Consider the following 16,822-nt stretch of genomic DNA (forward strand, 5'->3'; position numbering starts at 1 on the left):
CATAAATCAAAAATATTAATATAGCGCCGTTTGAATTTTGCAGTTATGTAGTTTTAAATTGGTTTTTTACTTAAATTAATTTTAATTTATGTTTCATTACTGAACTAATGTATAAGTAAGCGCGTAATTACTATTTCATCTTCATTACCTTCAAAGTACCTAAATTAAATACTGTTTAAAATTTCAGTTGTGTTTCAATCTAGTCTTCTAGACTGTACGTACAAGTACTCTCTGTGGAGTGAGAGCAAGATATTTGATATTAAAATATAAACAGGGTATTTGAAAGATTATAAAAACCTTAATTTCATTATGCAAATTACTTTTTCTAAACGTGAACATACTTATAAAAACAAATAGGTAAGTAGAGTGAGTGTATATCATAGTTGCGACAAACAAAGGTGCTACAAACGTAGTGGCGACAGTACGTTATGCCGACAATCAATGGCGCGACTGCACATTAGCTCGACGAACGTTAGCGCGACAGAACGATGGGGCGACAAACGAAAGCACGACAGTACTTTGGAGCGACAAACCCTAGCGCGACATTACTTAAGCTCGACAAACGATTGCACGACAGAACCTCCGATCGACAAACTACACTGTGACACAACTTTTTACTCAACGACCTAAAGCATGACAAACATAGTAACAAGTTATTTTAAAAAATATGTATGTGGATATATTAGGTTTATTTTTAATCTTACATTTTCAACTTAATGTGCCATAAGTATGTATCACTTAACTTTAAACTATCATGTTTACTTTAATTGTACACAAAAATAGAATAAAATAAATTATAAAATAGAAATAATAAACGTTAACAAAAATGTACTCTCTGTATTTATAATATTTTTTTAAATCACATTAATGTTATACGAAAAAATATTTGATAATGCATAATTAGGTTTTTTTTACTTTCATGTTTACTTTCACATTTTTATACAATTACATTTTTGTTAACGTTTATCTAGGTATAATTTAATTTTAAAGTAAACATGTAATTAAAAAATAAACCTTAAGCCTAATTATTATTATACATATACTAATACATCCACATTGAGTGGCGACCACGAGCTGGAAGACGTAGCGTGGGCAGGCTTCCCACTAGGTGGACTGACGATCTGGTGAAGGTCGCGGGAGGTACCTGGATGCAAGCGGCGCACTACCGGTCTTTGTGGAAATCCTTGGGGGAGGCCTTTGTCCAGCAGTGGACGGCTGAAACGAACGAACGAACGAACGAATACATCCAAATACATATTTTTTAAAATAACTTGTTACTATGTTTGTCATGCTTTAGGTCGTTGAGTAAAAAGTTGTGTCACAGTGTAGTTTGTCGATCGGAGGTTCTGTCGTGCAATCGTTCTGTCGTGCTTTCGTTTGTCGCCCCATCGTTCTGTCGCGCTAACGTTCGTCGAGCTAATGTGCAGTCGCGCCATTGATTGTCGGCATAACGTACTGTCGCCACTACGTTTGTAGCACCTTTGTTTGTCGCAACTATGATATACACTGCCAAAAGGAATTTGTATCACTAAACAAGCTATTCAGAACTTAAGGCGTGGGCAAGTTACCTAACTTTACGTAAAAACCGCAAAAATGACAACTTTTTATTATTGGTCTCATGAAACAATAGGAACCATTTCTATGTAAGTACATCTTCATAAGTACCTAGTTAATTAATTAAGCTTTGTTAGAATGTGGTTTGACGTGTGACGGATATTGCAGGTCTATTGTCATGGCTAATGATCCACATAACGTAAGCCCTAATTATCTAATAGGTCTACTACTACATGACATGTTAGAAGCATCGATCTGGGATTGTCTTTGTGAAAATAATGTTCGATAAACAAGATAAGATAAGACATTTTTTTACAAGATATACATAAAAGTGGCTTAATAAAAATAGTTACGAGTACTCGTATTATGCGTGCCCCAACACTAATTTTCAGCAAGTACGGTAGGTACTTGTTCCGACCTGAAACGTGGTCTAAACATGAAAATACAATCTAAGTTTTTACATACAAATGTAGCTTTTTGGTTATATTTCGACAAAATGACAAAATTCATGACCAATTTTATACAGGGTGTTTCCTGTGGTGGTGTCAAGCCGAAGCCAGGTGATAGCTGAGGATGATACCTATGGATTCCACCCCTATTTATGCTCAACGATTTTTCATAGTTTAGAAGTTATCGTTAATTTTGTAACTGGCTATTTACCTTACCGGAAACAAAAACGAAAGGAAAAAAAAACATTAGTTATAATTTTTTTTAAAAGTCATTCTATGTAGTAGTTCGAAATTTTCTTTTTTATTGCTTATATTTTTGAGGGGTATAAACAGGAATTGTTTCCACAATGAGTTTCTAGGACCGACTCTGGAGTTTTTATTTTACAACGCAATAAAAGAGAACAACCAATTTTCAACACCGTTAAGGTTTATTGTTCATAACACGAGGAATCATAATCTGAAAGTAGATTGGGTTAACAGCTTTATTATACCTTTGTATGAGCCGTGATTTATTGCCTGTTTTTTGTTGTGTTATTCTAATAATTTGCTTTATTTTTATGTGCTCTTTCAGATTAAGCATGGAATAAGGGTAAGATCTTGGCAGAAGTAGATATTTTAGTTTTACAAAGAATTAATTTTGAAATCTGCTAATGATATTCGTTAATAGTGTAGGGAATTAAAACATTTATAAAATTGGTTACTGTAACCGAGTCTGTAGTTTAGTGGTTTAATTCTATCGATTTAAGTCAATATTTTCAAATGAAAACCAAACGAAGGAACAGTGAGTTTCTATTCATGAATTACCTAGGTAAATATCATTAGTTTTAGTACCTTGTTAAGGAATTCAGAAATAAATACGAGTAAGTATATTATGAAAAGTATGGAGCCGTCCTTCCATTTAAAAATTCAGGTCAATTCATATGGAGTCTCTCTGAAATTCAATATTCAATGTACGGAATGGAAGGATCTTCGGAGAATGAGAATAATTTATTCATTAAAAAATTCATGTATGTCAAAAGAAGTTCAAGATATTCCGTTTCTAGATGTTACGCCCAAATGTGACAGGTTTATCGGTTAAAATAATACTAATCTATTTATGGAACGTTTTTTTCTAAAAATAGAACTTAAAAGTTTCAGACAGTAGAAGGTACGGAATGTAATGATGTTTACTTACTGGTACATTTTTAGGGTTCCGTAGCCAAATGGCAAAAAACGGAACCCTTATAGATTCGTCATGTCTGTCTGTCTGTCTGTCCGTCCGTCCGTCTGTCCGTCCGTATGTCACAGCCATTTTTTTCCGAAACTATAAGAGCTATACTGTTGAAACTTGGTAAGTAGATGTATTCTGTGAACCGCATTAAGATTTTGATGCAAAAATAAAAAATATTGGGGGCTCCCCATACTTAGAACTAAAACTCAAAAATTTTTTTTTCGTCAAACACATACGTGTGGGGTATCTATGGATAGGTCTTCAAAAATGATATCGAGGTTTCTAAAATACTTTTTTTCTAAACCGAATAGTTTGCGTGACAGACGCTTCCAAAGTGGAAAAAAGTTGGTCCCCCCCCTCTAACTTCTAAAATAAGAAAATGAAAAATCTAAAAAAAAAACATATGATGTACATTACTATAAAAACTACCAACGAAAATTGTTTTGAACGAGATCTAGTAAGTAGTTTTTTTTAATACCTCGTAAATCGTAAACCGCTTATTACCGCGTAATCTTTCATACAAATAACTTAAATTAAAAAATAATAATTTTAATTTCATAAATCAATCAATGGTACGGAACCCTTTGTGCGTGAGTCCAACACGCACTTGGCCGGTTTTTATTTAAAGCGCTTGACAGATAGGTTTACATAGGTAATGGCGAATAGAGGAGATAGGTAGAGTCTGTACGATTTAGGAACTGAATTACTTGTAATTTATTGTTCATCTAGGTAGTACTTATTGTTTTTTCTTGCATTCTTAATTTTTAAATGCATTCATGTTTTTAAAAGCTCCATGAATGAAAAGTATTTTTATAACTTACTAGCAGGCGCCCGTGACTTCGTACGTTCGTTCGTACCCCGTTTTACCCCCATATAAGTAGGGGTTGAATTTTGCAAAATCCCGTCTTAGTGATTTACATTCTAAAAGGAACCCCCATGAAAATTTGAGACTCCTATTGTAAGTAGGTAGTTTTTGAGATTTCGTGATGAGTGTGTCTTTCGCTTTTATACATAGAGTATACAATTGGCCTGTGACCACGCCTAGTCATGCAGTTCTGTAGTCCTGTGAAGTCCTTTAACCTCGGCCCTAATTAACCCTATGTTAGAGTTTACACGCTAATTGCGATCAGTGATATCGCTTTGTGTGGGTAAAGTGCATTCGCTTATGAATGAGGGCCGGGGCATGGCTTGGTTGCTTAAGTGTTTAGTAATTAATGTCTCGATCTATGATCTACTTAGGACCACTAATATGTACAGTCCACAGCACATCAGTAGGTACCTCTGAGCACGAATAAAAAAAAATGCGTTATGTTTGGTTATTGATTTTTTATGAAAGCCTAACAGTGACTTTGGCAAACTTGGAAACACATAGCAATAGAGGAGAAGAAGAAGAAATACTTTACTATACGATTACAAGAGTTGTTTTTGCTCGGGGCTACATTTTTGTTGCTAAAACTTATTTTGGTACTTATTGGTATTTTCAAAAGAAAGAGTCTTTTTGAAATGGTTAGACAATAAGTAGGTTTATATTACGTTTTCCATTACATTTAGAATTCTAAATCTACAATAAAACGAATAAAAATGCCGATTTCAGTCACAAGAAACGAAGTTAAGTAATTCACAAAAGCGAAGGTAACGCTATCCCGCATCGTTTCGTATTGAACGATGAATTTTGTTATCTGGAAGAAATATCTATCGCTGACTCTTGTCCATTATTTAAAGTAGCATTATAAATAATCTTATTTGGCCCTTTTCTTGAACATTTATTGGTATTCTTTAACAATATGATAAGAAAAATAAATTCGATGTCATAACGTAGACGATTGATGTTATGTTATGATAATGTGTTTGTATAGAATCTTGAATAACACACAAACTAAAACAATGATTGATTTCAGATATAATTTTAAGTGAAATCTTTCAGAACTTGGCACACAATTAGATCTCAATTATTTTAATTGTTAGCACCGTTAGCACAAACTTGACTTCCATTTCTCATTTATGTTTTTGATTGCCGTAAATTCAAAATCAAAATAGGCCCTTTTCAGGCTCACTTTACTGTAGGGTGTACTAAGTTGGCTCAATATTTGTGTGTCAAAAGACATACTTAAAGTACGAGTAATATATTGTATTTTATGATGCCACATCGTTCAGCTTCCTCTACCGTCGTTCTTACTAAGTTTAAGATACGTATTAGTAGAAATAAAACACTTGTATTTTGGTCACGTATTTTTATCAATACCTACCTAAGGTCATTTAATTGCACCGTTTCCCAAAAACATTAAGTAAATAAGCTTTTCGGGATTTTCATAATTGACAAATGCCTCAAGCAGACCATTAAGAAGGAAGGTAATGCCTAATGAATCAGAATTTAAACTGCGATAAATGATCGAGGTCGTTAGGCCGATAATTGCTTGCTGGTATTCGCAGGCATTCTTCTTGGGTGGGTTTCATTTAGCTGATGGAGACGTTATTTCTATGCTCGTAAAACCATAAAAAAGGCTACGTCAACTTTCAGGCGCCGTTTGGGTGAGTTGCGACCTGGAAAGGTGTGAGTTGTGAGCTGGGTGCTAATTTTAACAAAACCGGTAACAAAGCGGTAAAATTTGTTCACCAGTAGCTCTACCATTATGACAGAATTTGGAAAAACTATTGGGTCTTGAATTAGCCAAGACATCCAGAGTCTGAGTTGAGATCGGTAAAATCGAATCGGAAACCATTAAAAAAATTTCATGCTCGTTATACTTAGTTACTACCTAAAGATGCTATAAATAAGGCTATTCATACCCATTCACACTCTGCAAGCGACCTTTTCAGATTGGAAATGTATTTGGGTGAATATCAACAAACTCGTTTTTTGCCTAATTCCGGTGGCGAATTTTAATTTCCACTTTCCAAAACTTTTTTGTGGCAGAAATAATAGTAAATAACTTGTATTATTCAATGATATGGTAGAGATCAAAATATTATTAATACTTCTCGAGATATGTCAATTTGAAATTATCAAGAGCCACCGAAATTGTATTTGACCCACCGGAATTAAGAATCAATCCACCGAAATTTATTTATACAGCGGAATTCGGAATGTTATGGATGATTGTCTCAAATTACTTATTTATTTGTAATCAATTAAGTATTATTATCCAGTAAAGATGTTTATAATTAAAAACAATATTCAGGCCTGTGTTGTGACCCTAAAAAAGCATCAGATCTTCCCATGTGAGTCGTAATAGCTGACTAAGGAATCAAAATACTGGAGGGTGGGCTGCAGCATCTTTCCGGGCATCATACTACCATACTGGAACTACCAACCAGCCTGCTAAGCATGGTGATAACGGCAAAATCCCTCCATAGAGAACAAATCCAAAACTTTCTGGCTCTAGCCGCCAACAGCCCTGTTATTCTAGACTCATCACAAAGACATCATACATGACCCTCAAACCCAGAAACCAACTCTAGTCCCGGGAGGGCGACCAACTGCCCCAGGTTGGTGTTAGGTTTATCTTCCATAAGTAAAAATATTGGTCCAGGCTAGCCAAGTTTTCATGATGGTGTCATACCTATCCTATACTCAGAATTACGCAACTAATTATTCGCTAAAGACCATGCAAACTGGAGATTAAGTATGAAGATATTTCTAGATCTATACCAGCTACTGAACTAACACATTACATATTTGTGACAGGGTAATTTAACGGAAAACTATGCAAACCTAGCGACAATGAGCTAAATGAAAGTAGTACAATTAAGAAACGGAGGACCAAATCCAGCCAGCCTCATGGAGAGAGAAGGCCTAACAAAAGATGCCAGAACTGTAAACTGAGCTGCACCCTAATAGTACTGCAAAAATCAAAAGTAATCATTTTTAGACGAACAGGCCATTTAATCACATGTGCATTCTCCGATCACCACACAGCCGCAGTGTTATGACCGCAGTCTATGAAGGAACACTATCTGCGGTCGCGATCCTCATCAGTGAGGGACCGAGGAAGAAGAAGAATTCATCACCGAAATAGAAGAATGGCGAATAAAAGATGCTCTAAAGATGTCGACTGATGAAGCCTAAGCCACGACCAGTGCCAATCCAGCTCCAAAACCCCACAAATTTTCATCTCGAGTGGCAGAATAGATTGCAACCTACGAGACTAGGGAAATTTTAGCTGTTTCAGGACTATCTGTTTTTAAGATTCTGCTTAGTATCGATGTATAAATAGCTATCCAAGTCCTCACGCTGATACAAAGTGTATTTTATAGAGACGATTTTTTGTAATAAATCGAAAGTATGTATTTGCGAGGATCAAATTGAATATACCAACATGAATAACGAGGATAGCAGAACCATTTTGGTAAATGCCTAAGCTGCTAGGAGAGGTTAAGAAGCACTACTAGTAATTAGGTTGAAGATCGAGATTGTTCCGACACTTTAGCGAAGATATCCTAGACTTTAGCTTGAGTGAGATTAGAATGCCCTATTAAAAACAACAAGGTATGTACCAGGAGATAATGAAATCACAACTGAGCTTATGAAATCAGATGGAATGCTAGTACTAAAGTTATCTTAAACCAAAAAATAAGACATGGTGGTTTGGTGGTGGTGGTAGAGACTGGAATGGAATGGACGTTGGCGATGGTCCAGAGTCAGATGAGGCAGCTTTTTCCTGAAATATGACACTCTCGCTATCCAACATCCAGGCTCCCAGACAACCTCATTTTCGAAAAGACGTTCGTAATACTACGTACATATTTAATGCTGCGTCAAATTATACAGAAGACTGAGGACTATAATCTGTCATTATTATTGGCCTTTTTGTACCTTCTTCGATTCGGTCAAGACCTGGGCTGTGCTACAGTCTCTTTAATGGCATCAAATTGACTGTCGATACATGCAACTTCTGAAGTATTTGTATGAAAACTTCATCATATCAGCCTTCCCCCAAGATCAGAACTCGAAACTTATATGATTGCTGCGAGAGTTCAGAGTTGGAGACACCATAATCTCTTAAAGTCTTCACTACCTCCCACTTACAGGTTTTCAAGCTTCTGAGCTAGACCGAGCTCAGTATCAAGATACGGCGAGTACATCACACAACTTCGATTCACTGACGATATTGTAGTTATGACTGAGACCTTAGTAGACCTAGGTACAATGCTCCAGAGCCAATAAGACCAATTCTGGCAATAGATTCGCCACCGGAGCCACCGAAATTGCGCCACCGGAATTAAAAAACTGTAACAAAATTCAAATTATAAAGAAAACTATAATTCTGATCAATAATTTCTGTATGCAGATACAACAAGACACCAAACTTAAATCATGTTAAAGAATCGTTTAGCATCTAAGTAAGTAGCTTTCACTCATACACTTGTCACCGAAATTGAAAAATTTTGTATTCCTGTGCCGCTGATACAAATATTTACGGGTCTGCTGGAAAAACAATACCACAAGTCGCAAGTCTTTATAACCCGATCAGGAGGACACAGCTGAGTGATGCAGGGAAGAAGAACTCTACGTCTCTCAAAGCTTCTTTGGAGAAGTAAGAGAGTGTCGAAATTGAGCCACTGTAATTGTTTTTTTTCGTGGGACAGTTTTGAAAGGCTATTTAAAATACTTAAAATATGAAATATCACATTTATTTCATATCATTTGGAAGTCTTATTTAATGTATTTTATGGCTATTCTATTCTTAAATTACTAGAATCCCCGAGAAAGAAGGAATAACACAATTTATGAGTAGAAATAGAGTTAGGACGCGCCACCGCTATTAGATTTTGGGTCTTTGAAAATTTTTTTAGTACATAAAATAACTACCTATTGTCCTGAAGACTTTGCTATCGTGTAAAACGATGTTTAAACTACATACAGAAAAAAAATCATCGCTCTAGTTACATTTCTCCCATCGATTCTCAGCTACGCCGCGTAAAAAACGTGCTTGGGATATTCACCCATTTACAGAAATAGTGAGTTAGGTTGTATTTAATTAAATTTCAAAGATAAACATCCTAATCAGGTCTGTTATACTCGTAGAAACCTTGTGACGTTAGACATTGTATGTAAGGTTACGTGTTAAGTTTTTTTCCATTTCAATTTACACACACAGGCTCAACTTACAGGAATGACTAAATTTAACTTTTACTCTAGATTCCTAGATATTAGTTAGTTAAAAATACAATTGGCAAGATATTTGTTGCTAAGTTCTAGCCTTTTTCGTACTGCCTACTCATTTATTTATAAGGTCGGCTATTATTTAACCGCATCGCGATCCATGAGTGGCATTTTCCTCTTCCATTCAGTTCATTGTTTTTTTTTCTACGTTGAGATTGCAATTAAGAATTGCTTGAAACATTTTACCCAGAACATTATGACTTAGGTAATAAATAAATGGGAACATACTGACTTAATTAGATAAGTTTGGTATCTAAATTATTAAGTAACAGGCCAGAAGGTCTGCTAAACATAAGTTAGTTAACTTTGGTATCTAAATTATTAAAGTAAAAGGTCTGCTAAAGTTATGCTTGCCCTTTTGAAAAGAACTGTTGAGTTGTTTTTCTTTAAAAATAGGTTTTTAGCGGTTTACTTTCAATATATTCCTAATCCTATCTGGGGACAACGGTAGTGCCCCTGCCAAGTTGGCCGCATACATTAATTATGTAGCAAATTCCTGTAAGAAGCCTGTACTGCTTTTATAGTAAAAATGCGCATTTGATTTGATTTGAATAGAATAGAATAGGTTTATTGACACATTTTTTAATGTAATCACACAATACAGAAAAAAAAAACAAAAACACAAAATAAATAATACATAGGCTATAAAACAAAGAGTAAGAGAAAAAAACTGTACCAATAGGCACCCGCTCAGCATTTATCGTGACATGCTCAAAAGGGCAAGTCACGAAGCTGGTCTTCCGCGGACGCCCTTGCTTGATTTGAAAGAAAGAAAGAAAAGTTTGCTGTATGTGCTTTCAAATAAGATCACAACATTAAGGTGCAGATAAAAATATCCAAATACTCGAAAGATGTTTGTCAAAAATGGGCTTGGTCGAAGAAATTACGGCAAATTGAGCTCGCTCTACCTTTGCTTATTTGAGTTTCATTATTGACTTACGGAGATTTACCTCCGCAACTCCAAATTTACTTTTTTGAGAATAAGACGTAATTTCGTAAAATACTCACTGAAATTAGATCTCATTGCGCTTTGTTGAGGATAAAGCTGTTATGATTTTGTATGAGTTTCATCTTTGCATTTAAATAAAAGCGTATTTACAAAACATATTTAATATGGAATTGTATTCCAACATTTCAATTTACGTCAATTTTACTTAAAGTTTCTTTCGTCGGCTATTTATTCAACTATTGACCAACATGGATCTAAACTGGATGAAAACAATGGAATTAGGTAATTTTATTTTAAAATTCAGTTGTTGAGACGTTCGCTCTGTTCGCGACGGCCGTATCGATAAATCGCCTACAAACAGATTTAATCAAATTTCGGTTTCCGTATTTACATTATGTGTTTGAGGAAATCTAAGTTATTTTGAACCGTCCGGCCCCTGTGTACTTAAGAGTAACCAACCACTGTTTGGTTTCGGACCGAATTGGAAAAAATGTGTACCTGGAAATTGCGTTTAAGTATTTGCAGGCACGGTTCTATTGGAAAATATTTTGGCAGCGATTTTACTTTGAATATACGATTGGAGGAAAATGTTAAAAAATGTCTAATCTACAAACGGGGTCACAAAAAGGTAAATACTTACACCTTATTTACTTTTATTAGGTATTAATATGCGTATAGTTTTATGTGCTATCGAGTCGACTGTACCAAGAACTCAAGTTTCAACGTCACTTATCAATTCCAGTCTGTTATACTCGTAGAAATATAAAAAGTGATTAATGTAGGTACTTATAAGGCAAAGGTGAAAATACACCTATGATGTAACAAGTGGGACCTCTTGTCCTGTATTTATGTAATGTCTCCTTAAATACTTTCCTACTTTCTTCCAAATTAGATAAACTGTACTGGAATTATGTAAAAGGACAACATAATCCAAAATAACATATGCCTACACAATTTATTACGTAATTATTACAGATTTAAATTCATCATCTTTGTGTCTTGGAGTTCCTGAAATAAATTATGTTCTAAGGCAAACTTTAGGTGAAAAATGTAACTGGCTTTCAAAATTTAGTACTGTATACTAAACTGTAAAAACTATAAACTTTTAAAAACTTTAAAAGAAACACAATAAGTAAGAGCTTAAAACTTAAGAATCAGTTAAGCTATATGAGACTGAAATGTGAAATAAACTAAAATGTACCTACTTAGTATACAATTTTCTATGTTTAATCTCTCTAAAATAATAAGTAATTACTTACTTATTTTTATAATTAAATCCTAAGCGATTAAAATTCTAAAACTCTCACTGTTCCTAAAGAAAAAGTAGAAATATCTTATTTTGTTTAAAGCAATAGGCATTGTGGCCACAAAAAAGATACGCCTAGCTTTATCGCGTTCCTTAAGGTGGAATTCGTTAAGAAAACGAATGGGTGAAGGAAAAATACCATTAATTTTAATTAAGGCCTTCCTTGACCGAATTTCGTCAGGCGATATCATGTTCTTTTTGTATTATGATTAATACAATATGATAGACGATGTTTTTCGGTTAAAGAATATAGCAGTATAAACCGTATACTGCAATAATTGTTTTGATGTTTGGCATCAAAGAGTTGGTTTCATCTAGGAGGATTTTCATATGTATAATATCTAAATGAATTGCGTTTTGATACATATGTTTTCAGTTTGATATGGAAAAACTATTCAGTCATGTTTCAGTTTTGAAACAATATTTTAGCAAAATTTGCATAAATACAAAGAAAACTATTTTATTAATCACTAGCGGCCGCCCGCGACTTCGTACGCGTGGATCCCGTTTCACCCCCTTCATCTATCTTACGCGGTTTAGTTTTTTTCATACAAATGTTTTTTCCCGCTAACTCCCGTTCCCGTGGGAATTTCGCAATATCCTGTTGTAACTGAGCTTTAAGTTTACTAAGGTACCTGCATGTCAAATTTCAAGCGTCTAACTTAAGCGGTTTAGATTTTTCATACAAAAGGATTTTCCCGCTAATTCCCGTTCCAGTGGGAATTCCTAAGTATACTATAACCTGCCCAGGAGTATGAAGAATAATTGTACCAAGTTTCGTTAAAATCTGTCGAGTAGTTTTTGTTTCTATAAGGAACATACAGACAGACAGACAGACAGACAGACAGACAGACAGACAGACAGACAAAAATTTTACTGATTGCATTTTTGGCATCAGTATCGATCACTAATCACCCCCTGATAGTTATTTTGAAGATATATTTCATGTACAGAATTGACCTCTCTACAGATTTATTATAAGTATAGATTATTATTCGGTTGTACCTACTTAAAACAATTGTTGTTACTAATTTCACAAATTGCATTTACAACGCTTGGACTGAAACAGTACACTCAATTCACCTTCAATTAGAAACACTTTTCACTGAAATGTTTTATGAACATTCTGTTTTGTATTTTTTGAATACTTGAGAGGGTATTCTAATAACTTATTAAAGCACTCAAGGCGTATCGTTTGTATCATTATGTTCAAACCCACAGAAGCATTATTACGTTGTATTAAAAACGACTGGAAAAAACATTTGAGAGTTTTGGTCAGAAATGTGAAACGAAAATGGTTTTCTTTTAATAACAGTGTGAAATTTGCCTTGAAACGGCAATATCTGAGATGAAGTTTACTCTTAGCCAGACTTCATTTGGGGTTTATCTAGCCGACTTAAGCCACAAAGTGAAAATGCATCGTCCTTTTATTTCGGGTCAAGCTTATACAGGGTGTAAGCGAAAACTTAAACAGCGAACTTAATTAACTGTCTAAATCTTAAATTAGTATTTTACCCGGATACAAAAACCGATTGTTTAACTAGTAATGCTCTTCCTTTTTACTGCCGTTGCACATACCTAACGAGGCAATAAAAATAAATAATAAATCGATACTTATTTAAATAAAATACCTGCTGCTAAATTCTATACCAGGGGCATAAACATAGAATAAAAATTATTAGTCCTAAATAAGAATTTGGCTTATTACCAAGTGGAAAGAAACTAAAAACACTGGTCTACAAATTCAAAAGCATTGTTTAGCAATGGCTAAACTGTCTCCATACCTTGGAATTAGAAGGACGAAGAAGGTGATTAAATAATTAGGTAATTGATAATTATAATATTGAGAGTAATTAGCAGCTAATTATTTATTAAAGTTGATTCAAGTAATGAAAACTAGCATTTCAATGTTGTTCTATTCAAAATGATTTCGATGCATCCTGATTTACAGACGTCTCTTAGGAAGTGTGCATATTAACGTGTTTAAAATATACGTTATGGTACGTTTTATTAAGTAGTAGTTAGTATGGACTTATATTTATGTAGGTTGTTTTTTTATTGATACACCAACAGCAATAGGTACACATAAAGACATTCACAGTATACATTATTAGGGTTTCAGTTTAAAAATGTTTGCCAATTACAGGTTGTTAATGAAATTATCAATGAAAGTAGATGGAACTATTCTAAACCTATTTGGCGGTTACCATTTTTACGGTGAAATTTGACGGTTTATACGTATTATTTTGAAAGACGTCGCCCTATACGAGTAAGTCATTTCTTTCGGTCACCCCTTGAAATATCTTTCGTTATTAAAATTGGGGTGTACCTATTTGAATGCCACGCGGTAGCAAACGTGGGTGATTCATTAACTTAACCCAATCGCTTCGATGCGTAGTTACCAACGTGTAACGTTTGGTCAATAAATACCGGGAACGATTATCTAATCTCGTGATTAAGTATAGTACTTGTATAGTACGTGGTAGTCCACGTCATAATCGTTCAACGTTATTCAGCAAACTGTTAATATGAGAATTTGTAAATATACTTTAAATGCTTGTGGTGATTAACATTCCTTTCGTATAATTAACCACTGCGTTAAGTAGGAGGAAACGTTATAAATACAGTGTTATAATTATAGCGATGGTTTAGATTAATTATATTGTACATTTTGGAAATTTAATTATCTCCATAAATAGACACGGTAATGAAATATGTACATTACAAAGTTATAATAAAACAAACTACACCGAAAAGTTTCGACAAGAAATTTCAAACAACTTACCTTCGTCATTATGGAAAGCGCACGAAACTTCGACAACACGTCGCAAAGTATGTCGGCTTAAGTTAATACTTGAACTTCGGAACATTTGATGTATTGAATAAGTTATTGCTTATAAGTACGCGAGTTTCGTAGCATACTCGTAGTTCGTAGCAGTTACATCGCGCCCGGTTCAAGGCGCGGGGATCTGGCAGGGCGGCGCGACACGGTATGACGGCGGGCGCCCGCCCTCGTAGTACGCTTGCATTTGCACGCAGCTACGGACACTTGCGTAGCGTTTGGGACTAATTACTGGTTAGGATGAAAGGGAACTTTTTGCTACGCTTTAACGCTTTTCTTGTGTTACGTGATTAGTTAAGTAAACAGATGAGGTTTTTGAGATAAGTTTAAAATAAACTTACATACGGGGATTTCAACTTTAAAATAAAATGTATTATTTTTCTTTTTTAAATAGTTTTCCCCCTTTTGTTCATAAGTATAATAAACTTGATGCACGTTTGCACTAACAACTCATTATTATTTTAATCAACTAAAGGTGTAAATTTTGATTTTATTGCAAAACTTTCTTCGAGACGATAACAATACAACTTAAATCTTCTGTGAATTTTCATCGTTAGTTTTTTAAACACATCAAAGGACAAAGGACAAAAAATGTTAAATTTAGCTCTTTACAACTATTTTGCATTTTAGATTTTTTGCTGCACCGCCTTTAAGAAAAGGATTTGAAATCAAAATAGTATTGTTCAAACTACAACAAGTTTTCTTGATTGTCGCTGTTAGGAATAAAAAGAAGTCGTAGAAAACTTTACGAGGGACAAAAGAAAACTAGAATGTATTTTCAATGTTCTTTAAAGTAATGAACAGTTTTGTATTTGCGTCTAATCATTTTGTATGTAAAAATACTGTTTTATGAAATCTATACAAATATATAAACATCATTCAAAACCTAAACGAGTTGGTAAACGTAGTCGCACCAATATTGTTACAAAAAATAATAAGTGAGTTATTTTTTTTATCAGTCGGCTTATGTTTTAATATTAAAATCGTTATTGATACTCTAATAAAAAGTATTATTTACATGACATAAAATATTTCATTTAGTACTTAGAATAATGTCTCGTCTGAAACAGAAGTGAAAATAAAAATGATTCTATTTCAGTATCCAATTTGCAAGTTATTTTTAAAGAACAACACAATAAAATGACAGCGAAAGTCAGAGCTTAAATTAGCAAGCTTATCTCTAACTGCCATGACACGAAGCTTATTTAAAGCTTCTGTTACATTTCAGCTCCAGTGTGGACCATAAAGTAGGCCACAGTCCCGAGATTGGAGCTTTTACGTGTTGATAACATTCTCATAAACGTGTATCTGTGACTATTCGTGCGGCGGCATCCGGTGGCCACACGTTCTCACACCCAATAAGCCTGCTTTGCATGTACGTGGCATAAACATTCATATTTTCAGTATGGATTTATTGACCTTAACGTTTTTGGAGGATTCTTTTTAAGCTTTTCAGGGTTGTGTGCTATAATTCCTGTGTGCTCAAGTATGATAGAGACAGAGACGTCACAAATGGTTTTTTAACGATTCTTATTTAGGTGCCATTAAATTTTTACCTATGTTAATATTACAAATATTTCTTTAAACTCTAGATTAAACGATAAAAAAATCCTAAACATAAGAATGTAGACATGCACTAATAAGAGAGGATTAAACCTTTACAATGAGAGGGTTAAACGTTATTCAGGCATACTGACAAAATTACGTTCACAAAGTCATGATGGTGGTACCGACGGATAGGTATACTTACTAGATGTAGGTAGTGTTGGAAAGTTAGAAACTTTTTGGTTAAACGCAAGCATATTTGAATATTTGAATTTGGCACTCCGCTGTCAATGTAAGGTTTCCAGACTTCTGGATCAGTCACTCGATCTCATGTAGTCTCTGTGTGCTGTATGTTCTAAAATAAATCCGTGGTAATCTTCGTGGTCTTTTCCTTCTTACGCTCCAAACTCCAACATGGTAGCAGAGCGTAGTTGCAAGAAGTGAAAAGCACTCATATTTCCGCGAGATTGGTCATACATCGTGCACTTGGAATTATTACCGTACCGGAAGCGGCGAACGGTATTCAAGATGGCTTCGATGGGATTCGGTCAGAATTGCATTGAGAGACTAAAGGGGGCAGAAAATTACTCCACGTGGAAGTTCTCGATGCAAATGGTGCTAATCCATGAAGAGTTGTGGGACTGCGTAGAAGCGGTGGCCGACGAGGACAACAAGAAGAAGGATAATAAGGCCTTAGCGCGCATCGCGCTGTCCGTGGTGCCGACCGTAATTCCGCATATACGCACTGCCAAAAGTGCCCACGAAGCGTGGACAATACTACAGAAAACGTATGAGGGACGTGGT

The 16,822-nt window shown here is 34.8% G+C and overlaps 1 protein-coding gene across 1 annotated transcript in view; it reads right to left on the reverse strand.

Moving 5' to 3' along the window:
* LOC135086317 (uncharacterized) overlaps positions 1–14,626 on the reverse strand; it is a 60,988-nt gene extending 46,362 nt beyond the window's left edge. Inside the window, exon 1 of the mRNA XM_063981102.1 lies at positions 14,417–14,626. Coding sequence (XP_063837172.1) covers positions 14,417–14,425 — 9 coding nt within the window. The 5' untranslated portion in view covers positions 14,426–14,626. The remainder of the gene's footprint in view (positions 1–14,416) is intronic.
* Between the last annotated feature and the right edge of the window lie 2,196 nt (positions 14,627–16,822).

Source organism: Ostrinia nubilalis, chromosome 2 (assembly GCF_963855985.1).
Source record: "Ostrinia nubilalis chromosome 2, ilOstNubi1.1, whole genome shotgun sequence".
Lineage (NCBI taxonomy): Eukaryota > Metazoa > Arthropoda > Insecta > Lepidoptera > Crambidae > Ostrinia > Ostrinia nubilalis.